General features: G+C 40.6%; 1 protein-coding gene across 1 annotated transcript in view; it reads left to right on the top strand.

Moving 5' to 3' along the window:
- zswim8 (zinc finger, SWIM-type containing 8) overlaps positions 1–26,484 on the top strand; it is a 71,300-nt gene that overhangs the window by 5,575 nt on the left and 39,241 nt on the right. Inside the window, exons 2-4 of the mRNA XM_071903725.2 lie at positions 6,612–6,765; positions 9,464–9,558; positions 18,370–18,542. Coding sequence (XP_071759826.1) covers positions 6,612–6,765; positions 9,464–9,558; positions 18,370–18,542 — 422 coding nt within the window. The remainder of the gene's footprint in view (positions 1–6,611; positions 6,766–9,463; positions 9,559–18,369; positions 18,543–26,484) is intronic.

Genomic DNA, 26,484 nt, shown 5'->3' with positions numbered 1-26,484 from the left:
GAATTCAAATGTATTTGTGGTGGTAGGTGGGTTGGCAAAGGGGGCGGGTTCTGTTTGTTGCTTGCTTTTGTCTACAAGGTGAAGAATAGAAATGAGACCCCTTTTACAGAGAAATCTGCTTTTCTGCCCCGCTGCATCTCTCTGTGCTGTCAGTCTCACCTGTATCTTTACATCGTTACATTACAGCCTTTGACATTATTATCTGCTCTGTTTTACTGCTCAGCAGCTCCTCTGGTCCAGACTGTCCCTGCTCCTCCTCAGGACAAGTCCTTTTCCTTCTTTGAAAATATTTTTCAATATTAATCTGGATTGAGGGAGCAAACATTCAGAGTCAGAGTTAAAAAGTTATTATTAACGTTATCAGTCAGTAGCAGCTAGGTTATACAGCGTGCTAATCTCGGAAACTCAGCTGTATTCCGAGTAACGTTAACTGTTAGTTCTTCTTTTCAGGAATTCAGTCGGCCGTCTTCTTGGCATGGAAAAAAAATATCCCTCACGCGTGTGCAGTGGGAGGCGAACAGACGGGTCCGGTGAGAGAGCGAGTGAGAGAGACCGAGCAACAGAGAGAGAGAGAGGGGGAGCAACAGAGAGCAAGTGAGAGAGAGAGCGAGAGAAAGAGAGAACGAGAGAGAGAGATCGCGTGGAGCAATTAGGGGCTGAGCGAATCAAAGCGCTACACAGAGTTCTACGATTAAATAGTGAAAAAAAAAAAAAATTTGTGGCGGACAGTGCTGATATTGTGGCGGCCCGCCACAAAGTTTTCTATGTGTGGGAAAACCTGGAGGGGTAGAGCGAGGGGAGATTGTCCACTAGTTAATCAATCGCAGATGGCGTCGTTCTCTCGGACGGATAAAAAAATAAAAATAAAAAATGCTAAAATGGGTCGCCAAATATACTTTGGCGGCCGTTAATATACCTGGGCGGCCCGCCCAAGTAAAGTCTATGTGTGGGAAACACTGATTATCTTATGTAACACGTTAGGATACATAAAATGGCACACTACACAATAATATAATATGCATAAACTGTTTGATGATCTTTTTTTTCCAAAGTTGTAACATTTTGATCTTTTTATTTGATAATTGTTCATTTCTAATATCTTAAATAACCACATCATTGTTGGTGTGCTGGCAAATTGCCATGATGGCCACTAGCAAGGCAGCACATGATGAGGCTCATGAAGTGCTCATCATCTAACCTGATACCCCAAGAATATAGCTCCTCAGTAATTGAGAGAAATTATTCATTTTCGCATATTTTTGTTACATGTATTTTTAAAAAATGTACTGTCCCAGGGTCAGGATTAAGCAAAACTACATGGGGAACTACATCAGCTGTGAATTCTTGTTGAAAACTTCCAAACTGAAGAGAGGAGGTGTCTGTGGTGATGTGATCTAACCTAGGTCCAGGCTCTTGTCTTTCAAGGACAGTTCGTTGTGATGGGAGCTCTGTGAGCTCTGAATGGTGCCAGGCAGACAAAAGACAACGAGGACCATAAACGACATGAGATGTAGTGAGAGCAGGCAAAGAGTGTGGCTGAAACTGCTACGGTGGTGATGGTGGTGATGATACAATGGCTGCTATTCAGCCTGGACCCAGGCCCTGTGGCTCTGGATGGCCTTTCCATTAAAAGCAGTTGTTGAGTGCATTGCAGCCTCACCATGTGCACTAGGAGAGAGCCAGCAGGAGGTCTTGGCTTTCTTTTCTAAGGATGTCAACAATTGTGTTTACTTGAGTTGTCTTGGGAAACAAAAGCAAGCAGTGTCATTTTCCAATGGATGAGTCATACCCTATCTAGACATGATTTGGGAAAAGGCCCACATGCACCTACTCTGACAGGATACTCTAACAAGGCCCTGAGGTCTATTTGCCGTTTTGGCCTATAAAAGCCTTATAAGAGTACAGTATATAACAAAAATGTGAGTATGTTTGCAATTCACATTTGATTCCAAGATGGATATATGGATTGTAGTCAGGTTTGTCTCATTTGGCATAGATCTCCCCTGATGACAGAATTAAGTAAATTATGGTTCAATTACTCATATTATTTTGTAAAGACAGGGAAGTGGGTCCCATATTTCTCAAGTCAACAATGACTACGTTTACATGGACTGCAATAATCCGACTATTGACCTTATTCTAAATAAGACAATATTTTGATTAAGGTGTTTACATGAGTTGCTTATAGAATATTCCATTCATATTCCCGTTTACATACTACAGAGCATAGTCCGTTTAATGACTGAAGACTACCCCCACATGACGTCCCTACGTCCCTATGTCCTACATCCGAGTTTCCCTCCGGAATTTAACCTGAAACCCTTTCTGTCATGGACAAAATGTTGGGACTTCTTTTTACCGATGGAGGTCATCTTTTCTTCTGTTGCGCAACAATCGCTGGAAGCTAGAGCATGCGTTGTCAAGCAGTTGGATTGCTGTACGTGTCGCAAAATGCTGCGGAAACTCCGATAGGACGTCATAGTGCGATTAAGGTGTATACATGTCTACAATGCACTTCAATAATGCAACTAAGATCGGAATACTCCATGTCTTAATTCGACTATTGCTTACTCCGACTATGACCTTATTCAGGTTAAGGTAATCAGAAAATGCTGTTTACATGGCAATGTCTTATTCAGAGTATTGTCTTAATCGGGTTAATATCGGAATATTGCAGTCCATGTAAACATGCTCAATGCAGAGGACTAGTTGTGGTCACGTTTTAGTCTGCTGGCATACTCCCAGCAAGGCTACTGAGAAGTACAGCAGCAAGCAGGAGCTATAGTGAGCCTGGGCGCATGCTGGTTTAGCCAGGCAATGATTTCTGTCACAGTTATATTTTTAGGGAGAGCTGGTGAGGGGTGCTGTGTTTAGGGGTCCGGGGTCCAGGGTCATGTGGGCGGAGGAGGACCCACCACAGGAAACTATGAAGTTGACAGACGTCTGGAGCTCTGAGCAGGCCTTGCTAGATTTACACCATAATATCCGAATAACTGGATTTGTGGCACAAATCAGATTTTTTTTCCTTTCTTTTTTTCTTTCTTTTGTTTTTTTTATTTTGTAGATCAGAATCTGGAATACATTATTTTCTCTGTTGAGACAAAAATTACCTTTGTGCAAAAAAAGCATTAAAAACTGATTTTCTTGTGCCATTGGGTTGCACTGCAGCCTAAATGTTACCGGGGCAGAGGGTAAAACTCACTACTCACTAGTACACTGCTCCTCAGGACTTATGTCAGTAACAGCTCTGTCCAGGCTGCAGTTTTATTGCCTGTTCTAAAAGTGGACTTGCTCTGTAGAAGGGGTCATAGAGGTAATAAAGTCTGTGCAATTTGAAGTAATTCTTGACCTGTTACATTATCTTTACACAGTGCTCCAAATCCTACCTATGATTAGACTTAATCAAATGTTTTTATGGGATTACACTTGAATTTGATTAATATCATGGCTGTCATTTATTGTTTTGACAATTGCCATAATAATTTTTTCTGTTGAGGTTTTGGTAAGATCTTATATGAATTGTTTGCGTAGATTGAATTTGCTTTGGAAATAACTAGGCCTACTTTTATATTCCATGATAAATGATTTTCGTCCGAATTTGACATAGCCAACCATAACCCTGCTTTATTTTTCCTCTGATTATATAATATAAAAAATGTGAGCAAACTTTGTAAATGCCCCTTGTCACCACCACACAAAACAAATTTTCACCATGAGATAATTTACAAAGTGAGTGGAGCCTGCTTTTTCACTTCAGACAAGCACCTTGATTTAAAGTTAGATGTGTGCTTTGTTTTGTTACTCTGTAATGATGCTGATGACGCTTATTGGTTCTAGCAGTAAATTTAACTTGTACATCACTGACATCTGGCAAAGTGGTGACACTACACACAACATAACCGATGAAAAAGGAATTACATCACAAAACAATAGTGAGCAGCAACATGCAGCACAGCACACATCTATAGCTTAACTTATTGGTTCACTCAGCATAAAATAGCGAAATGATGCTAGTCTCCTTGCCTTGATGGGTTTGCCATGGCTTATAACCATGAGAACCACAGCCATTTCACTGAGGATAGTATTATGTGGGCTGACTGCTTTCCTCCATATATGGTTGACTGCAGCAGAAGTAGTGGCTTGGAAATGAGGCCTGTAAAATGAGAACCACCACTTTTCTTGGTCTCAGTGGCAGACCACTGTGCTCTCAATGAGACTTCTGTCATATTGCTTACACTGCACTTTGTGCAACATGCTTGATGGTCTCCATAATCACCCACACACATTGATTCATTTGCTGTTCTTTATCTGTCACAAGTTTTACAGTATAGTCATGTTACTGTGGCTGTGAACATTGATCACTATTATATTGAGTTATGGTCAGCATTGTAGTCGAGGTCTGTGCGGGACAGTTTTTAGCCCCACGACAGCTATGGATGGTATTGTCGGTCAGACGGTCGCTCGCTCTGTTCATCACTTTATGGGTTATGTGGGTGACAGTGTGCCACAGGAAGTGCAGATTCTCTATCGGGAGACCCGAGTTCGATTCCTGGCAGGAACAAAAATACGATGTTGTGGGGCTGTTAGACTCTTAGTCTTGTTTTTAATTCTGCTCCTGCCTGCTCCCGCAATATTCCATTCTGCTCCCGCCCGCTCCTGCCCTCGCTCCTGACCTCAATCCTGCCAGCTCTCGCCCCCATCTTAAAAGTTTCGTCCCACTTTCGCCTGCAGTTTTGTCCTGCGACGTCAAATTGTAGGCTAACCAGAGCAAGCTTGCTAGGCTAGCCTGTTACCCAGCTAGCTGGCTGTGTAGGCTACACACACAAGGAATGAGTTGAATGAGTTGTCTTCATTTAATTAGAACAATACATGAGGCAACATGGAAAATAACATCAATCACAAAGTGCCTGGCTGGCACCTCTACCTAATTACCCCACCACACTTTGTGCACACCACTGCACGGTTGTTGTTCCGCCCACGTAGGAATTAACGTTAGACCCTCTCTGCTGTCACTGACTACGTTTACATGGACTGCAATAATCCGACTATTGACCTTATTCTAAATAAGACAATATTTCGATTAAGGTGTTTACATGAGTTGCTTATAGAATATTCCATTCATATTCCCGTTTACATGCTACAGAGCATAGTCTGATTAGTGACTGAAGACGCACACCCACATTACCCTACGTCCCTATGTCCTACATCCGAGTTTCCCTCCGGAATTTAACCTGAAACCCTTTCTGTCATGTTGCTATCGTGGTATACCCTTATGAGTATTTTCTTGCTAATTTTGCAAAACACTGTGCTTCGAGTCGTTATTTTTTGGAAGCTAGAGCATGCGTCGTCAAGCAGTTGGATTGCTGTGCGTGTCACAAAATGCTGCGAAAACTCTGATAGGACATCATAGTGCGATTAAGGTGTATACATGTCTACAATGCACTTCAATAATGCGACTAAGATCGGAATACTCCACGTCTTAATTCGACTGTTGCTTACAGAGTATCAATGTATTGTCTTAATCGGGTTAATATCGGAATATTGCAGTCACTGTCTCACTTAACAAACCCAGGATGTGCCACAGTAATCATCCTATGTTTACAGGGTACTGGTGTCAGTACATGGCTGCACAAATCCATAATCCTCCTAGCAGTTTGTTTTTTATCAATATTGTCTTGGTATCCGACATCCATCCGACAACATTCTCGGACTCAGACCACCCGTTCCCACCTGCAGCCCTAAGAATTAGCCCCACACCGCAATTTGCGTTGGGTTCCGCAGGAATCCTGCAGGCCAGCAGGACGCCAACACCAGCATCCAACATTACGCAGCTGATTCACAGACCACCCACTCCTGCCCGCAGCACTATGAATTAGTCCCGCCCTGCAAAATATTGCATTGGGTCCTGCGGGACTCCCGTGGGAATGTAGACTTCTACATTGTAGTTATTGTATTTTTTTCGAACTAATTGTATAATAAAATGATGATCAGATTGTCTTCTTAATCCAATTAGCTGAGGTTGCATGCTGTCTAAACAAGCAGGCTGCATTCTGCATTAGCTTACTGTTGTATAGGTCTAGCTGTACTGCAGTATCTCACAGCTGGTAGTGTTATTCAGCTCAAAACAATACATTTAAAGTGCAGTTTTCTTTTTTTTTTTCTTCTTTACACCATGCAAGTGAAGCTGCTCAAACCCCCCACCAAGAATTTTGTTTTTTGATAGAGGAAAGTAATAATAGTAATAATTGTAATAATAATAGTATATATAGCAATGGTGGATAGTGATGGGATGGAAAGATGTGATAAGTTAGTAAGTAATAATGGTAAAGATGAATGTTGCTACAGTGTGCTGATGAGTGTGCGTGTGAGTTTGTGTGTTTGTGTGTGTCCGCGCGAGTGTGCGTGTGTACAGCTGCAGGCATGTAGGTGTGTGTTGAGGATTAGTTCAACGGCAAAGTAAGGTGACTGAGTACACACACAGGATATAGTTCAACATACAACATGTGACACGAGAGGAAAAGACCACGCACACACAGACAGCCCCAAAGCAAAGTACATTTTCCCAGCCAGCTGAATCAGCTGATCATCCTCTCCTCTGTGTTCTTCCTCAGATGGTCAGGTGATTCCTCTGGTGGAGCTGTCAGCCAAGCAGGTAGCATTCCACATCCCGTTTGAGGTCGTGGAGAAGGTCTACCCTCCAGTCCCAGAGCAGCTGCAGCTCCGCATCGCCTACTGGAGCTTCCCTGAAAACGAGGAGGACATCAGGTGAGCACACACACCGGGCTTCCACATATGTTGCTTCACTGATATCTGTTTTATATTGGTCCATGTCTGATATGATGGACATGATGCAGTTTGATTACATATTTATTGTAGAATTGATCAATACTACATTGGTTGTCTATGGGAAGACCTTAAAGGATAAGGCTGGTGTTTTTTAATGCATTGCTTACCGTCAACAAATCCTATGAAAATAACAAAATCAGCAATGATTTTGTTTTGCCAACAAGTCTTGTCCATGTAGCCGGTGCCCAATGAAGCCATGTCCCAGCAGCCATAGAACTCCATTGTATTAAAAAAACGATTAAAAACACGTCAAAGAGCCATGCCGTTGCTCTGGGCAGCATATTTCATCATCGCGATGCACCGGGCCAGCCGACTTTTTCCTCAAACAACTTAATAAGCCGGCTGTAAACACATTTGCGATCTTAGGAAAGTAGTTCTGTAGCACTGAAAATAGTCCCCGGCGTAATGAAGAATTTGTTCCCATTTGAATTTGATTTGGTAATAACTACAACAGCCTGACTTTTCGTGGTAACAGTTAGTGATTTTAAAAATTGAAACTATGTCTTTGTGAGCTGTATTTCAGGGTTTTTAGCTTACAATTGGAGCCAATGACTTCCGGGTCGACGGCTAAAAACTAGGGATGCACCGATCCGATACTGATATCGGATATCGGTCCGATACTGACTCAAATAGCTGGATCGGGTATCGGTGACAATGGGGCCGATCTAGTCAATTAAATTCTATGTTTATGTCTACGTGCGCATACTACGTATGCGTCAGCAGCGCGCCGGTAGACCCGGCCATTTGCCTTCGGTCCGTCCGGTGGCTCCTCCGGTCCAGCACATGGATGTATTAAACTAGGTCCAGCAGCTCCGGAGGATCCCGCCTGCCGTGCTCAGCGTCTCGCGCACTGAATTCTCGCTCATGGGGCGCGAGCCTCCCGCAGCTAGCATCCAGGCTAACAAGCTAACCTGGCGCCCAACCCTCATAACAGAGCCGGGGTCGGGGTGAGCTGACCGGGGGTCGGGATGAGCTGACCGGGGGTCGGTGCTGATGCTCGGTAGTTAAAAACACACCTGCATGAATACTTTGTCTCGGTTATATGTTTAAACTCTCCCGGGTCACCGCGCGGCCGAGCAGGCTGCCATTTAACCTGCTAGGTAAAGTAGTTTTCCACCAATTATACAATCGGCGCGTCCAGCCAGACTCCATTCATAAATCCCAGGTTTAAGGGGACTCGGCTGTAGGTCAACGTTGTTGTTAATTTATCAAGTTTGTTTGCACTAGTTTGTGACTTAATTGTGATTTAATGTTTACATTTTGTTCTCATTTGATGCAGTTGTATTGTTTTATACTGGAATTTTAATTCCTGACCAATTTGTTGCTGCATTTAAAAGGTTTACACTTGAATTGTAATTCCTGTTAATTTTGAAGATGTTTTACCAAGTTGCTGGAGCACGATTATTTATTATTTTAATAATAAATAACAATTGAGTACATTTACTGTATATCTATGTATTTATTTGTTACATTTTGTTTTACAAAGTTAGGAAAGCAATGTTAAAGTCAAGCCTGATGTTGCTTTACACATAAAAGAATGATCCCAGTCTCTTCCACACAGTGAGGCATAGCCTACAGTTTATTAATTAAACACTGGTATCGGATCGGTACTCGGTATCGGTCGATACCCAAAGCCCAGTTATCGGTATCGGTATCTGGACTGAAAAAGTCGGATTGGTGCATCCCTACTAAAAACGGTACGTCGGAAATCAGAAAGTAACGGGAGTAGAGCAAACGCATTGTTGATTTTGTTATTTTCATAGGATTTGTTGACGGTAAGCAATGCATTAAAAAACACCAGCCTTATCCTTTAACCTGAACTGATTCTAAAGACATTTTGATCAGATTCCATAAATACATGGATCAGAACTTGATTGAACACCCTGAAGCCGATGCTGATACATCACAATTCATCCAGATCGACTCTGATTTCGATGCTGGATTGTGGGAGCTTAGTTACGCTATTTGTCTGACAGTCAGGCCCTCTTTTATATCGGCGGATATTTGCTCTAAATATGGGATTGGAGAATTTTGATATTTGAGAATAAGGAGAACCAATCAATGACAGCGACCCAAACCAAATCAATTGCATGATATAATTTAGAATAGCCATACGCTAAGCCTATTTCTGGAAAGAAAATCAAGGACTGGCAGGAATAATTCACCCAAAAATGAAAATTCAATCATTTTCTACTCACCCCTATCCCAGCTGAAACACGGGTGAAATTTGTTAGTCCATATAACATACCCGGAGTTCGCCAGCACAACTCCAGCAGCAGCCCTCTCCAAAACAACTGAAGGCTGATCCCTCTTAAATTTCCTTTATGATTTGTCAAGGTCTCTGGTGTAGAGTAGGACAGCTGCTACAGCATTTAATAGCCTAGTTTTTCTGTCTGATGGTCCCTTCTTGTATTCCTCCTGGTCCCTACAGACAAATGGCTTACCAGGCAAAAACTCTGAATAGGAAGATTGTGTTTCACTCACTCATTGTTTTCTCTTTGTCTTCCCCTCACCTCTCTTTCTTCTGTCTCTCTCTCTCTCTCTCTCTTTTACTATCAATCTGCCGTTCTGTGGTTGCCCCCCTTCTTTGTCTTTCTTTTCCCTCCTCCTGCCGCAGGTTGTATTCCTGCCTGGCCAACGGCAGTCCAGATGAGTTCCAGCGTGGAGAGCAGCTCTACCGGATCAGAGCTGTCAAAGATCCTCTGCAGATTGGTGGGTTTACATTAACTGTAGATTATATCCCATCACATGGTACATACATATAACACCACAAACAGCCAGCCACCAACCAACCAGCAACACCCTGCACCACAGTTACACTGGGAGCTGCCCAGTACAACCACTTTTTAACACCATTGGACACAATTATTTCAGTGTTGCTCCAACTAACCAGGAATTGTTTAGAAAATCCTTAAATTCCAATGGGAGCTAGATGAAGGGTAAGTGATCTTCCGTAATGGCGACCACTGTATGAGGCCAGATCCTGGCTTCGCGTCAGGGTGGCACTGTGTCTTGGGTCTGGCCATCTAACTGCTACTTTTTGGTTTCTCCTGATCCCAGATGAGTGGATTATAGTGACCGAGGCAGGATATGGAGAGGATTAAAACTGCCTTAATGGTCCTAAAGGAGACACATTCACCAGCTCTATCACTCTGACAAACTCAGATGAAAGCTATCTGATTACTGAATGTCTCAGGATATCCACCGGGTTAGGGCTAGTTTGAAAGAGTCTTGCATGATGTAAAGATTTAAGATCTTAAAAAGTATTAAAATGTCTTATACACAGTAGTTAGAGGTCTTCATTTATCACCATGTTATGCAGGTTTAATTAAAGGTCCCATATTCTACACTTTCCAGTGTTTTTGTTTATGCCTTGCGGTCCATTAAAACTGTTTGTGTGGTGTCATGTACCAAAAACACTCTCAATCCATTTTTACACGTTCATTTTCCAGCATCTCTCTGAGCCTTGCCAAGAACAGGCTGTTTCTGTTGCTGTGTCTTTAAGGCTCATGTTAATATTAACGACCCCTCTGTTCTGATTGGCTAACCGTTTCAAGAGTGAAACGTGAGACACCACAGACCACGGCAGCTGCAGACAGCGAGAGGCAGGGAAAACTCTCCGGTAAACAATGACAACCGCTTTGAAAAAAACACTTTGTTAAACTATTATTTCTTACAAAAATGATAATGAGCGAACCTTTGTGACGCCACTAAGTTACGGAAGTCCAAACGGCTCGTTTAGAGGCTCGCTTTTCTAACATGGATTGTGTGGATTTAGTTGGGTACCGTGTGTTTTGATGCTTTCACCATGTTTAGATAGCACATCCAACTTAGGGTGGGCGGTATACCGGTGTTATAGTCAACACCGGTATGACATTCTGCCATGATAGATGGATTAGATATATGGATAGATGATGATGAATAGATGATGGATTTTGCAGTACCGTGGATACCGTGATAAATTAATGAAAATATAAAATAAGGCATTATACTAGTGACTAATCTGGCAACTTTTTCTGACCATAGGGAACAGTGTTAATCCCAAAGCATTTGGTGATAAATTGGTGCGGTTGATGCCGGTTTGCATAATCCAGAGAGATCTGATGATCACGGCGCTTCCTACACACAGCGTAGCCCCCCTCCCTCCACCCGGAGCGGGGACTGTAGGTTATATTTATATGCAAAGTAGCATATGATGTTATCTGGTGACTTCTAGTGACTTTTTATATATACTTTATATTATCATATATATATATGTATATATGATAATATGTATAGCCCATATTGAATATGGCGCGGTTAACTCGTTCTTGTTCCGTCCGCGGTCTACCTGTTGTGTTGAGCCTGTCTATATTTTACATATGGGTAAGTGAACACAGTTATCTAGTTTTACTTTTTTCCCATAAACAACTCAAGTTGTACTGTGAGCAACTTCAATCCAACATATAGGGGATACTATGTGTAGTGTGGTGTAGGCGTACTGTTACGAAAGAAGGCTTCTCAGCGGCTCCAGATAACCTCATCTCAACATTTATTTAAGCGATATTGGTTAATGTATCCTCCATTTTGTTTACTGACATGGTGATAAATGACCATAGTAAGCAAAATCGTGGCATTTATATACATTTAAATGGCTAAAATACGGAACAGATGGGTGCGCAGTCCGACAAAAACAGAAGCCATGCATCTCTCCAAAGTCCAGTCCGGCTCTGTTTCAGATCCGGCAACGTGCTGCGTGAGCGTCAGTGCAGCAGCTGCATTCAAGTAAATGACTGCTTACTGAAAACGCAACCGGTGTAGTTAAGGTGTAAGTTAAAGTATAGCATAGATCAATTTCTATATGTTGATCAACTTTTGATTTTGTGGCGGTGCGCCACAATGTGAAACCTCTCTATGCAGCTACCTGGAGTGTTTTTTTCAACGTCAACTTAGAGGCCATTCTTTACATACATACTTGCAATATTTAAAATGTTCGTTTTTTTCATATTTTTCATGGCCTATAGCCTACCTTTGCTTCTCAGTTGGAAAAAAACCCATTTGCACAATAAAAGCATTTGAGATGCATAATATTATCTGTTGTCTCACTCTGTCTGGTATTATACAGATAAAACACATGTATTAATTTATTATTAAATATTAAAATATAATAAATATTAAATATTAAAATATTATTACATATTAAAATATAATAAAATGAATACCATGATATAATACCGATACTGTCCAGACAGTGGAAAATACCGTGATATCAATTTGAGTTCATATCGCCCCCACCTCTAATCCAACTCCTTTATAATCAAAGAGGCAAGGGAAATCCTGTTTTACATGATATGGGACCTTTAAGTTTCATATTGATACAACTGTAAAATTTGATAGTGCCATTGACAGATTCTTTACATTCAGTGATGTTGAGGCGTGGAGAGAGTCGGAAACTAAAGCAAACAAAATAAGGCAAATCCCATGAATTGTGTAATTTAACCAAAACGTGAATGGGACTGGCAATAGTTTTGGTTTTATTTTATAATATCGTATTACATTGCTTGCACTTCCAGTCGGTCCCATTGAGTTCTAACCTCATGCATGCTTAGAATTATACAGAACAGGGTTAATAAAATATGCCAAGCATTTTGGACATCATGTCCCTAATAGGGTTGGGCTGATGGACGATGCCATCTTCTATTGACAAAACCTGATAGCCATCAACAATGGTTGAGACTTTGGCTACGTTTACATGCGCACAATAGTGCGACTATTGCCATTACTGCGATTAAGGCAATAATATGATTAAGCCGTTTACATGATTGCATAAACTGACAACTTCCCATAATAATCCTGTTTACATGACTGAAGTAATTATTTCGATTATCCAGAAAGAACTGTGTAAATGGGATATATACATATATTTTTTGATAAAAAAATCCTGTCCCGCCACTTTAAAATTTAACCAAAACAACCACAGCCATAATTCTGCGCTACCACGACCTGTTGTTCTTCGCAGCCTTATGCCTATATCTATTACAATTACAAAATGGCATGCTTCAGGCTCTACTATTGGGAAACCTGTTGGAAGGAAGGAGACGACACAAGCAGTTGTTGCTCCTCCGGCAACCCAGTGTGTTTGGCTGGAGCTGCAGATGGACCGCACAAATATTATTGTTATCGGTGTTTATCTGTGGATTTTTTTCCAATACAGATATATCTGTGAGATGCAACTATCGGCAGATATTATCGGTGCTCCGATATATCTGTCGGGCCCTATTATTGACTTTGCATTTAACCTTTTACAGTCAAAATCTAACCAGTAACCCAGTGGAGCCAAACCAGCGATCTTGCGATCACAAACCCAGTGCTCTATGCACTGCACCAACAGCACACTGGAACACTTGCAGTAGTGTGGGCTGTATGGTAAAAAATTCTGAAAAATTGAACTGACACCTAAAATAATTACCTTACTGCAAGTAGGTTGAGCAAAGCTGCTTTTGAGAGTTTAGGCAAGTGGGGTATGACTATAAGAATATATTGAAGGATGTGAATTAGGCAGATATCATACTAAGACATGCAGGTCAGGTGAATTGGAGACTCTAAATTGCCCTTAGGTGTGAATGTGAGCGTGAGTGTGTTTGATGTAGTATAGTATATGATGTAGTGTATGTATATGATGTGGAGATCAAGGGCTATATAAATAAACCTGGATTGACTTATCGCGACTAGGGGCTCTGGACTTCAACAGCATTGGATGATTATCAATCAATTAATTAATTAATTAATTAATTAATTAATTAATTAAAATTGATTGGCCAAAGATAGACTGAACCTTTATCATCTGTGTGCCACATGTCAATACATTCCAAAAATAAGTTGCCATGATTCAGCCATTTTTTTGAGCTATCAACACAAAATTCACAGTAGTTATGAATATGTGTGAACAACATACAGCCCAAATTTCAGATCAATCGGATATACAGATCATGAGAAGAACATTTTAAAGTGTTTTACATTTACAAAAGCTACAAAAAAGGACATGTAAGTTTTTAGATGTTTCACCGCATGGTTAAAAAGTTATAAGCCAGAACACACTTTTATTATACTGATACTTTTATTATAGTGCCCCCTTTAGTCCACTATGTGTAATTTTATGTGCCTGTGGGGCGAAAAAGATTACACTTTTAATGTAAAGAAATAATAATCTTAACAAATATAATGGGGTCCCAGCACCTGCTGTGCTTGGACACCTAATAATAAGAAGAAACAGAACAAAAACAATAGGTTTCCAGCACTTCGTGCTTGAACCCCTAACAAAAATAAACAGAACAAAAATAGTAGGTTTTTAGCACTGTGCTTGAACCCCTAATAATAATTATTTATTTAACTTTGATAGTAGCTTTTCTCATACCTATTTCCTTGGTATTTGAGTGATACAGCTTCCTCAGCCCAGAACCATCAAGAGCCAAGCACTATGCACTGCCAGCTTGACATAATCAACCACTTTATTATTGAAGGTCAGGGTTTTTCCTGGCTCAGAATGAGGCAGAGATGATCATGTGCACCGTGCCTTCCTCTGGCTCAAGCACCACTGTCTTCAAACAATGTATTTAGGAATTCTTATAATTCTATGAGTGAAAAAAATGACAATTATATCATGGTATTTTTTTATTTACTTATTTAATTAATTAATTAATTAATTAATTAATTAATTAATTAATTTAATTAAAGGGGCGCTGTTTAACATATAATTAAATATTACAAAAAAGCCACTGTTTTCATGTACATGGTTAATTGTGGGAGTTAGGTAGAGCTCAGAGGGTTATTGTGCTGATTATGATACGCTTGTAATGAAATAGGTAAAAAAAAAAAAAAATTCTTCTTTACTAGAAAGAGCTTGTAGTGGATGAGAGAGGGGATGACATGAAGCAGATATGTACCTTTTGAAATACATGGTGTACATCCTTGCCTGCTGAGCCACAGGACACCCTGATAATGATTATAAATCTCAGACCACATCCATGAGACCAGTGAAATCCAGATGTGAAAGCTAAAAGTCAAACAAACCTTTAACTGTCAAAAAGAACAGTACATGCAGTGGTTTTAAGACAATGGACTGTGCATACATCTTGCTTCGTAAGACCTCCTCATTTCTACCATCACCCAGGGCTTAGATTAAGAGGTTCTGAGTGGTGTTGATAGGGAAGAGTAATGACACTGTCTTTCATTGTTTTCCCTTGAAGCCCAGGGAAAGCCTAGTTTGCAGTATTAGGTTTTCAACTGTATTGGAGTTCACTATGAGGTAATGGAAACCCAGTTCCCCAGTACATGTGGTCGGGAGAGTTAAGTAGGGTAAAGGTGCGTTTGTGTGTTGTACATTGCCAGAAAACTGCTCCGGTGTTCTCAGACTTGCTGTTGGATGTGGAACTGTGAAACTCTTTGGTTTAGTACTGCCCTTCCTCTGTCATTCTTTCTGCCTCTCCTCCTGGCTGCTGTCCAATAGGTAAAGCTGTTGGCTGGGTGCTTTCTCTCGTCCTTCTCCCTCTCTCACTTCCTCATCCCCCGCCCCCCCCCCCCCCCCCCCCCCCCCAACAGACTTTCTTCACTTAACCTCACTGCTATCTTCAGCTTCCTTTCTTTCTCTCTGTCCTTTGTTATTTCCCGCTTGCATACTCTCTCTCTCTCTCTCTCTCTCTCTCTCTCTCTCTCTCTCTCTCTCTCTCTCTCTCTCTCTCTCTCTCTCTCTGTGTCTATCTCTCTCTATCTATCTATCCCTCTATCTCTCTCTCTCTCTCTCTCTCTCTGTGTATATGTATTTAAATATATTCCCCCCTCTCTCACACTCTCTACCCCCATTACTTATCTTCCCCTCCTCCATATGGATGGAAATCCAACTGCCTTTAATTTTGTGTTTGGCAGCTGAAGATCCATTTTGTATTGCAGGCCCAGGTCACTAATGCAGCCTGTCTTCCTTCTAGTATGTCAAACTTTGCATCTTACTCTACCACTGCTAGATAATGAAGCGTCACAGGGATTGTTTTCTTCACTAGGCACTTCTCACATAGGGTGGAAAAAATCTGTTTTGGTACTTCGACTTAAAGAAAAATGGCATCTCAGCATTATATACCGTACTTAAACCAGTCCGTTCTAGTAACTGTATGCTAGTTCATTAGCTTGCAACTTGTGGTACCTATTGGTTTCAATGAGGAATGCTACCAAATGTCTCAAATGTTACCCAGTGAAGAAAAATAATGAAATGAAATTCAAAATGTGAAGGTATCCCTCAAGGTAAACACATGTATACTATATACTGTATATATAAAATACTGTGAAAAAGTCTAAGGCACCCTAGATTTTTTTATATACATTTTGTCTTAGATGTTTATTTGTTTTCTGCATTAGTGTGTCAGTAGACTGCTCTTTATAGTTTTTGGTTTTCATTATTTTGAAAGCATCTTCGCTTTACAGCAATGTTGCTGTACGATAGAGGCCACCATTGGACCAGAAATTACACATAGACCACATGAGTTTAGGGGGTATTTTGAGATTTTGATTGATTTGGTTACTTTTATCTCTGTATTACATCATGGTGAATAGTTATTTTCAGAAACCAAAAGTGAAAGTATTTATTTTTATTGAAGGGTAGTAGGCTAGCAAAATAAGTTAGCCGTTTAATACTATCTGTCCCTGATTCTGACAGTTACAGCTAATGTCCAGGAAAACATACAGGCAGTCAGACTGCAAAATGACAGTAGCCAACTCATCAGGAAGCAGAAGGAGAGAGTCACTTACGATGAACAAAGCTACAGGTAGCTGATGGTCGTGTCAGCTAATCATCAGCAAACCGATGTCATATCCACAAAAAGATAATCGCTACATCCGCTTGTGTTATTTCACAGTTAGTGACGTTAATAACTTTTTGAAAAAAACGAATAAAAAGCTTTACTAGAAGGTGTAGATAACTAATCCCTTTTCCTTTCAACTTAACTTATAGCTAGCCTCACTCCATTGTATTTTTTACCTCTTCCCGTTTACCTTCTCACCACTAAAGCAAAGATACAAAAGTATCCAATAGGTCTAAAGGACATCCACAGACACACACTTAAGCCAGTCCTATGATTTCAGATTGCTGTACGGAAGTGACCAAGTATGTTGTTGAGGAAAACGAATCCAAATTGGATTTGTTTTCAGTGCTGCTGTGTTTTTGTCTTACACTCCTCTGTAGACTAAGTTTTTGGAATGCTGCTGGAGAAAACTGAATGTTGTGGACTGTTTAAAGCCATTTTTCTCACTTTTTACTTTTTGGTACATGACAGATTAAAAGACTCATAACTTTTGATCCGAGAGAGCTATCTCAGTCATTCAAAAAGTTATACACGGGAGAGTTTCTAGTTTTCGGAAATATCAGAAAATAAGGGTGTGAAGGGTTTTTGCAGGCCACCACACAAATATTCCCTTTATGCTACACATAATTCATAACCATGAACAGTGTGAAATGATGTTCAGAACCAAGACATATTCCTCCCACATGCTATGCACTTGGCAAATCAAGCAGAGTCTTACTCTGACATAAAGAGAAGGAAGGGTTCCCACCGTAGCCCTGATGTAAAATTCCATGACTTTCCATAACTAAGTTGGAGCGCCTCCATGACCTGAAATGTTCCTCCTTCCTGGTTTGTTGTTTTTCTAAAAGAGTTAACAGTTGTTTTTCCACTCCAGTTGGTCTGAAAACCACCATCTAATGCAATGAATGTGTGAAACAAGTTGGAAAATACATTCTACTATATTCCTGTAGTGACCCATTTGTGAAATGTCTTAAAGGATAAGGCTGGTGTTTTTTAATGCATTGCTTACCGTCAACAAATCCTATGAAAATAACAAAATCAGCAATGATTTTGTTTTGCCAACAAGTCTCGTCCATGTAGCCGGTGCCCAATGAAGCCATGTCCCAGCAGCCATAGAACTCCATTGTGTTAAAAAACAATTAAAAACACGTCAAAGAGCCATGCTGCTGCTCTGCAGCATATTTCATCATCGCGATGCCCCGGGCCAGCTGACTTTTTCCTCAAACAACTTAATAAGCTGGCTGTAAACACGTTTGCGATCTCAGGAAAGTAGTTCCGTAGCACCGAAAATAGTCCCCGGCGTAATGAAGAATTTGTTCCCATTTGAATTTGATTTGGTAATAACTACAACAGCCTGACTTTTCGTGGTAACAGTTAGAAAAATTGAAACTATGTCTTTGTGAGCTGTATTTCAAGGTTTTTAGCTTACAATTGGAGCCAGAGTAGAGCAAACGCATTGTTGATTTTGTTATTTTCATAGGATTTGTTGACGGTAAGCAATGCATTAAAAAACACCAGCCTTATCCTTTAAGTACACCTCTCAAAATTCCATCAGATTTAAGACATTTCATGACCAGTGGAAACCCTGAGAAGGAAACCAAAATAGCTGCTAACAACAAACTTTTTTTTTTTTCCCTTTCTTCTTCTGTCTTTATGTCTTTCTGCCCTTCTTTCTGTTCTCTTCTCTCTGTACTAGGATTCCATCTCAGTGCTACAGTAGTGTCCAGTCAGGCTGGTCAGTCCAAGGGAGCGTACAATGTGGCGGTCATGTTCGACCGCTGCCGCATCACTTCCTGCAGCTGCACCTGCGGTGCCGGGGCCAAATGGTGCGCCCATGTGGTGGCGCTCTGCCTCTTCAGGATCCACAATGTGAGTCTGTCAGCGTGTGTGATGCATACACTATGAACTAGGGATGGGAATCACTTCTCACCCTACATTCAGACAAAATTTCACCTTGTACTTTGATGGTTGACTTGAAAAATAGGAAAATTACATTTATGTGAGGATGTACAAGCAGGTGTGATCCCATTTGTTTCTGTCTCTGTAATTAAATCACATTGGATCATAGAGGTCAGGGAAATCACACGCTGCTCAAAATGAGCTTGGCGTCCATTTTGGAAAGACATTTACAGGCACCTGGATAGAGTCGTGCCTGAAGCTGATTGGCTTTCGCAGTGCAAAACACCACAGCACCAAAGATGGAGACAAGTAAATAAATAATATAAAATAAAAAATCAGGATCATAAGGATTACTACTTTAATAATGGTGGTAGAGTCATGCATGGCAACACAGTCGTGGGCGAACAGAGTAGTGTGTGTATGTGTGAGGTTCTGATTATGCCTTTGGGTGGAGTGCTGGGTCTGTTGTCTCCTGATACCACAGTGCATGTAGGCCCTGGAAACTAGTGCTCTGTGTTGGTAAGTGTTTATGTGTGAGGAGTCTCAAGTTTTGATCAACAGCTTGCTGGCCTTTCTGCTTCACTACATAGTTCAAGGCCAATGCTCAAACCCAGAACATAGCCAGCATGTGGTCTGCTGTTGGAGACCCCTGGACTTCACTTTTTATTATTTCGGTGACTGCTACTGTTAAGAAACTGTTTGCTCCACGATGACATTGTTATTGATGGTGGTACTAAAACGATGGTTGATACCGAGAGCGGATACCGCGGTCATGTGACACCTACTGCGGGGTTGAGCTCATTACTGTCATCACCAATTATTATTTTTTTTTTACGTTTTATTGTATACTTTATTATATGAAATATTACAGGCACATTGCCAAAAGCACTTGAGTAGCAAAACGGCAAAAGCGGATTTACCAATTAAATGATAAACAGTAACAATCTATAAAAAACATGACAGGATTGTTCATCTGAATTTACTGAATGGAATTATCGGAATGTGCCTTTAGTAGGCCTACGGACTCATCTCCTATTTCCTATAGCCTGTCTTACAGTATATATCGTATACAATAAAAGGAAATAACCAGCTTGAATAACATTTGTTTAATGTCAAATATTTATACACATAATGAATAATTGGGAACGTGATTACGCAGCACCTGTCTCTCTCTCTCCTCTCCTCTATTCCTCCAACCGACAGTCAACACTCTCAGGGGATTTCTCTGAAGCGGTTCTTTGACATGGTTTGTCTGAAAAAAGTCTGTTTATGTCGACTAGCTGTCGATATTCATGTTTGGATATTCCATGGAAATACAGAAGCGCAATACTACTGCGCAATGAATGCTTTTGGTTCATCCACGGACAGACTATCGCACGCTTCATGTCTCTGTGCGCCTCGCACATCGCACTGTTGTTCTAAAGGTATGTCAGTAATCATGTGTGAAATTACTTTACACGTTTTGATGGCTTGCTGGATCGAAAAAAGGAGGAGAGGGAGAGACTTTAACATCCGTTTATCAGCGCGCTGTAGCCTGTTATACTTTGTGGTTGTGGTTGTATTGCAGGTAGAAAATTGCAAAAATGTATTTACAATCCTCGTTTTTTAGAATTCTGAAAACACGGGCCTTTAAAGCCCAAATATTTGGAAAAACTCACGGAAGGATGAGACCATAGCATTTCCAGCGTTTGAGAAATTTAAATTTTAAATCTCAACGCCAGCCGGTGTAAAAAAATACAATATTGTTCTTGAACAGCTGCGCAAGCGGTGCTTTAGGGACAGACGTGGAATGGACATACCTGTAGTGTTTATTTAGAGTATAGACCTACATCAGAGAGGCTATAACAAATAGGCTACAGCACAATTTTCTTGCTCATTACTTATTCATAACTAGGAGTCCTAGGCTATACGAGGCGCTCTAGTCGGCATCCTTCCCCTTTGTCTTGTGAGCGTCATGTGAGCGCTGCTCCTCTCTGTACCTCAAACTACTTCTATTAACTCTTGTTCTCAGTCTTTATCATTTCACGGGAAAATAAAAAAATATTATATTGATAAATATATCATTAGCCTACTTATACAAAATATAATATTGATAAACAATATAAAATGTTGCAGTGTCTGGGGTTGGCGGTAAACCGCCAAACCGCAGGGGGCGCTACTTTTTCACCACGGTAAGAACATTTCAATACCGTGATAGCCCTACAGGGTAGTAATTCAGCAAATCACTCTAAGTTTTCCAACATGCCTCTAGTAGAGTAGATTTCTGGAGGACACGCACACCCACACACACACACATACACACACACACACCCTCTGCTCTTGAGGTCATATACACCCTGTTAGCTGCTGTGTGACTGGTGGACACACTCACAATATGCACACTCACCGTTTTCTCTCTCATACATGCACACACTTTTCTCTCAAGTTCACTTGTTTATGTAGCCCTTCATCACAAGCATGTCTCAGAGGACTTTACAAAGAAAGAGTCTACCTAGATCTAGCTGATCAACAATCAACCATAGAACAGAATGATGTAAGACAAACCTAAGGAAGCCCGCAGTCTTGACTGTGGCTGAGCCTGCAGTAGGTTGAGCCATCCAGAACTTCAGAGCTGTGTTTTGCATAAATTATTTGAATTTATTAAGTTTGCCCCTCACTATTGACAGGCATGCACATGCACCCAAGCAGTTGAAAAAATAGTAGTCGTAGTAGTAGCAGTCGTATTAGTATATGGACTAAAAGTAACACTAGTAGTAGAAGTAGCAATAGTAGTAGCGGTATTAGTAGTTGTAAAAGCAGCAGTGGTAGTGATAGTGGTAGTGGTAGTAGTAGTAGTAGTAGTAGTAGTAGTAATGGTATGTTCAGATTACAGGCTACAAAGCAACAGGAAGTCATTCATTTTCAGTGGAAGTCAGCAACACACAGCTACAAATGCCAGCGCGGAAAATGTAGCAGTGTGTCTGGCATGCGCAGCTACTAATTGAAGTTCAGCTGGCCTCAATTGTTTTCCACGCTCTGATGATGAGGTGAAGCACGAACTAATCGGAGTAGAAGGAAGGTAGGGTAAGCCAGTTACATTTACTTTATTATTATGTACTTGATTAATTATTTCAATTAACAAGAACGATTATTTGCCAAATACGATAAAAACAAGACAAAAACAAAGCTATGACAGCATAACATTATTGGTTGCACCCAACATGATGACAATGGAGACTGACCACCCGGGCAACACTTGTCTTTTCCGTTTGTGACAGTGTGGCTTGGTACGTCAGACCGTTTTGTCAACATAGCATAACAGTTACAGTAGTAGTAATAGAAGCAGTTGTCATTCTAGTTGTACTATTACCATTAGTAGCAGTAGTAGTGATAGTGCTGGTAGTAGTAGTTACGCATGCTCTGGCGTTTCAGGGTGTGTGGGAAACTGCGAGCAAACTCAGGCCAGAAGTTTGTTTCAAAATGTAAGTTAATTTGCAACAATTTTCGGTGTTGTGTACGTAATATAAGTACATTAGTAATATGAGTGGAATAAGAAAGAAGCTGAAATGGGAGAGAAAAATGATGAAACGAGTGACTGCAACACTATCATGATGGAACTCAAGTTGCTTCGGCAACAGTTCAGATCAGTCAAGTCTCAAATCAATGAGGCATACACCTCTTTGGAGAAGCAACTAAGTTCCAAAATGAAACTTTTGGAGCAGCTTATCAGCAAGAATCAAAATGAACTGAACGAGGAATTGGAAAAAAAATTCAAGAAAGTATTGATTTGGACGTGAGTATGCTTTCTTCCAGAATAGATCATTTAGAAATAAAACTGAATGACTGAATGTCCAAGCCCAATGTTTCAATTATTATTGTGGGACTTCCGTTTGCTGATGGGGAAGATGTAAATATTATTGTGGGACTTCCTTTTGCTGATGGGGAAGATGTAAAGGAGAGAGTAAGATCACTTCTGTCTGAAGGATTACACTGTGATCCGGTGCCCAAGCTGGTTGCCGTGGAGAGGACGGTACTGAGAGGCCGGCAGCCAGATGTCATTAAAGTGGAAATCCGCTCCTTGCAGGAGAAAGTCACTGTGCTTCGTCGTAAGCATAAATTGAGGGACAATGAAAGACTCAGTAATATTTACATCCACTCTGCAAGGTTGCATACTGAGAGGCTTATTAACCTAAACTTCAGAACTTTCCTCAGAGAGCTCCCTTTGTAAAGGAGTATCTTCTCACTGGTAGTGGATTACTGGTAAGACATGAGAATGGCAGTGGCACCAGTAGGCACTAGGCTTGTCATGACCACAGGAGAGAGTTCAATGAAAACTGATGGGTATCGGCCCAACCCGCAAATCCTGACAAGTGCATTTTAGCACATTGGAATATAAACCAATGGACATTGTGGAACTGTGAACTTAGAAAAGAAAAACGTCGTCAAATTCAATAAGTGAGCACCCATATCAATGTTCGATGTCATAATAATAATGAAAAATGCCATAAAATGTGCCATTTTAACTATAAAAGCTGCATATATTACACTGTGCAGAATTGATACAGAACAGAGACTAAAGTGGACATCAAACATTAATATGGTTGCTCACTTACTGAATTTGACGATTAAATACAAAGTAATTGGTTTAAAACAGTATTTCTACCTATTTTAAAATCTTGCGCTTTTATTTTGAAGGCTAAATGACCAAACCAGAAGTCTTATTTCTGATAATTCGAACTAGTCTTACCTATCGAGGACCGGGGTGTGTGCAAACGTGATGTATTTTCAAATGAACAGCTAGAGTGGATCTGTCAATGTGCCAATTTTCATGCAAATCTGGCAATCGGTTCTGTAAGATAATAATAAGAAAACTAACAATTACATTAGGTGCCTATGCACCTTCTGTGCTTGGTCCCTAATAATAACAACACTAACAATTATAATATAACAATATATATATACAGTGTGTGTGTGTGTGTGTCTATATATGTGTATATATAATATAATAAAGTATCAGTACAATAACAATATTTATTCTGCCCCTATACGGCTTGAACCCGTAATTAGGTGCATTTCCAGTGAATAAATACACTTCCTAAATGTCAAATAACATCCGCAAGAAAAATGGAAAGAGTCTTTCAAGAATTGATTAGTATTGGGGAGGCTGTTACTGTTCTTTAGTATCAGCTAATGCTGGTCATATTCCATGCATTCATCTGAAGATGAAAACAAATATATGCACTTGGTAATATTCTAATGTACCAACTAATGGTCAAACAACCGCAATGGAGACATACATTTTAGATGCAACATGCATGACATCTCTGGAGGTCATGGAGGACCGATATTTTACAGATGTTTTACAGACAGCATTTCAGAAAGTCCAAATCCACTTTTGAACTGTTGTAGTTGAACCATTTGTCTCATGGTTTGCCGATCATGCCAAGCCTATATCATTATTTATTCAACAAATGCTTTTCCATCGCTATTTATTTGATAATTTCTTTATCAAGAACAAAACTCTACTTTAAGATTGAGAACATTTTATCGAATTTTGCTGCTTTCAATTCAGCTGTTCTAATTCAACACCTAGTTATAGTTTGCATAAAAACAATGGTTGTAAACCCAACTGTGAAAGAATATACTGGTATTATCACAGGTTTTGTCTTCAGAGTGTCTTGTGGATGTAGTCAGGGAGGAGAGACTGTATGATATAAAGGGGCCTCTCCTTCTGCTGCTGATATAATCCTATTAAAAAGCATCAGATGTTCTCTGAGGAGGGTATTAGACAATAAGCATGCAGGCCTCTCCAGGTCCTCTGTCACTAGTAACCCATGTTATTAGTTCTCTCTCACCCTATCGAACTCTATCATCATCATCCACTTCCTTCTCTCCTCTCCTTCACTGTCTGGTTTGATGTGTAGAGATGGGAATCATGAGGGTTTCCACATCTGTTTTCAACAGATAACTGATTCTCTCCCCCTCTCTCAGTCTGTCAGTTCTGCCTTTCTCTCTCTCCGTCCACCCCTCCCCATGCTCTTCTCTTTCTCCATTTGTGTCTGTCTTCCCCTTGGCCCATCCCCTCTTATCATTCTGTTATCAGTGGTGTTGGGGTGTCTGCTTGGAACATAACTCCATACTCCTCCCTTTCTAAAAGGGTTCCTAACAAGGTGCCAAAACCACGGGTGAATTTTGAAGCCAATACAGAAGTGGCGGCAGCAGCAGTTCTTCTAATGTCTGCTAGAGTCAAAAAAGACTCCAAAGTCGGACCAACTCCATGCAAGTCAATGGGACCACAACCCAACTTCTCCCTCAAAATATAGTCAATACATTTTTTTGACAAGAGGTTATGGTCTTAGTAGCTAATTTCACTTCTTCTAATGTGCGTCCATATGGCAATTTTCAAAATAATTGTGTTATTAACGGGATATCATGGATATTAAATGGGGTTGCTTTCCTAGTGATTGACAGGTCGCCTGTCAAGTGATCGACAGGTCGCAGATTATGGGCCAATAGTTGGCGGCGCTGTAGACAACCCGAATTCCACCCTCGGCCTTGCTTTGGCTGCTCTGGCTCCCAAAAAAGTCAACATGGCGGCGACCGTAAACCCAATCTCCAGGCTTCAAAATTGGCCCTTCAGAAGCCAATTGGGGCCAATTGACCCGAGCACCTCTTTTAGAAAATGAGTGGAGATGATGTCGAGGGAGCAGGTTGAGGATTTCATGTGAGAAATTGTATATTCTAAATCTATGAGTGTGATGGGTTGGAAATGGCTTAGTCTGGCAGAGTTTACAGGGGTGAGCAGCAGGGGGGGGACTGGAGTCTGATATCCTCAACGTTTTTAGTAAAATAATTTAAAAACTCCTTACTTTATGGGAGAGACCTCAGTCTCATGGTTGGAGGGAGGACAGGATCCTGGAGTTCAATTAGATCAGAGAAATATTTCGATCTGGTTTCTTTAACTGCATTCTGGTATTTTGACATGAGATCTTTTAAAATGTCCACTGATATTTGGAGATTATTTGCCTTCCACTTCCATTCGTCTCTTCTGCATTGTCTCTTAATGGACTGTGTATGTTAATTATGCCAGGGCAGAGCTTTGGGCTTAATCTTTCTATCCTTAAGAGGGGCAACCAAATCAAGTGGAGGCTCAGCAGTACTACAGTTAGTAGCAGCTTCAACAGTTTTAACAGCAGAGGAAGACTTGAAGGTGCGAGACTGCACTGTGGTGGAAGCCTTAGGTGAGGGGAGGGGTAACATCGCTTTAAAAATGATAGCATTGTGGTCAGAGTCATGGACATCAACTGTTAAGACATCAATCATGGCTGTAATTTTAATGTTCTAAAGTTTTTTAGAAAAAAAAAAATCTGATTTCCACAATTATTTATGAATAATCAAAGTAAGTACTTCAGTTTGAAACTGACAACTCCCCATAATAACAGTTTACAAAACAGACTATTGCTTTACTCACAATATTGGAGGTAGTTGTATTATTGTGTGTAGTTAAATGTAGCCAAATGTGACTAATTGAATGCAACCATTTTAACCACTTAAGTAAAAGAAACTGCAGGCAACTGACAAAATAATGGAAACACGTTTCTGTTGTACTACATAGTTAGTTGTATCTGCACATGTGCTTATTGTGTGAATCATGGTCTTTTAAAATAAACTGTCGGTGAGCATCATTACACACAGAAAACATGGTGACTGGGCTTTCAGTATCTCAAGAAACGTGAATTCAGCATAAAAAGGGACATCATCTGACCTTGGGTGGCATATTTTGGGTGCCGTATATTCACGACTTGCGACTCTGCACCTCCCAGACAAGAACAGCGGTTTCTTCTTGGGAGAAGCCGGTCTGGACTATCCTCTCTATTACGAAACCATCAGTACACCAGGGCTTGAACTGCTAATAATTAACTGCACCACTGGT

The sequence above is a fragment of the Centroberyx gerrardi genome, chromosome 15 (genome assembly GCF_048128805.1).
Source record: "Centroberyx gerrardi isolate f3 chromosome 15, fCenGer3.hap1.cur.20231027, whole genome shotgun sequence".
Lineage (NCBI taxonomy): Eukaryota > Metazoa > Chordata > Actinopteri > Beryciformes > Berycidae > Centroberyx > Centroberyx gerrardi.
The sequence above is the reverse complement of the archived record's forward strand: the minus strand, read 5'-3'. Positions and strand labels throughout refer to the sequence as shown.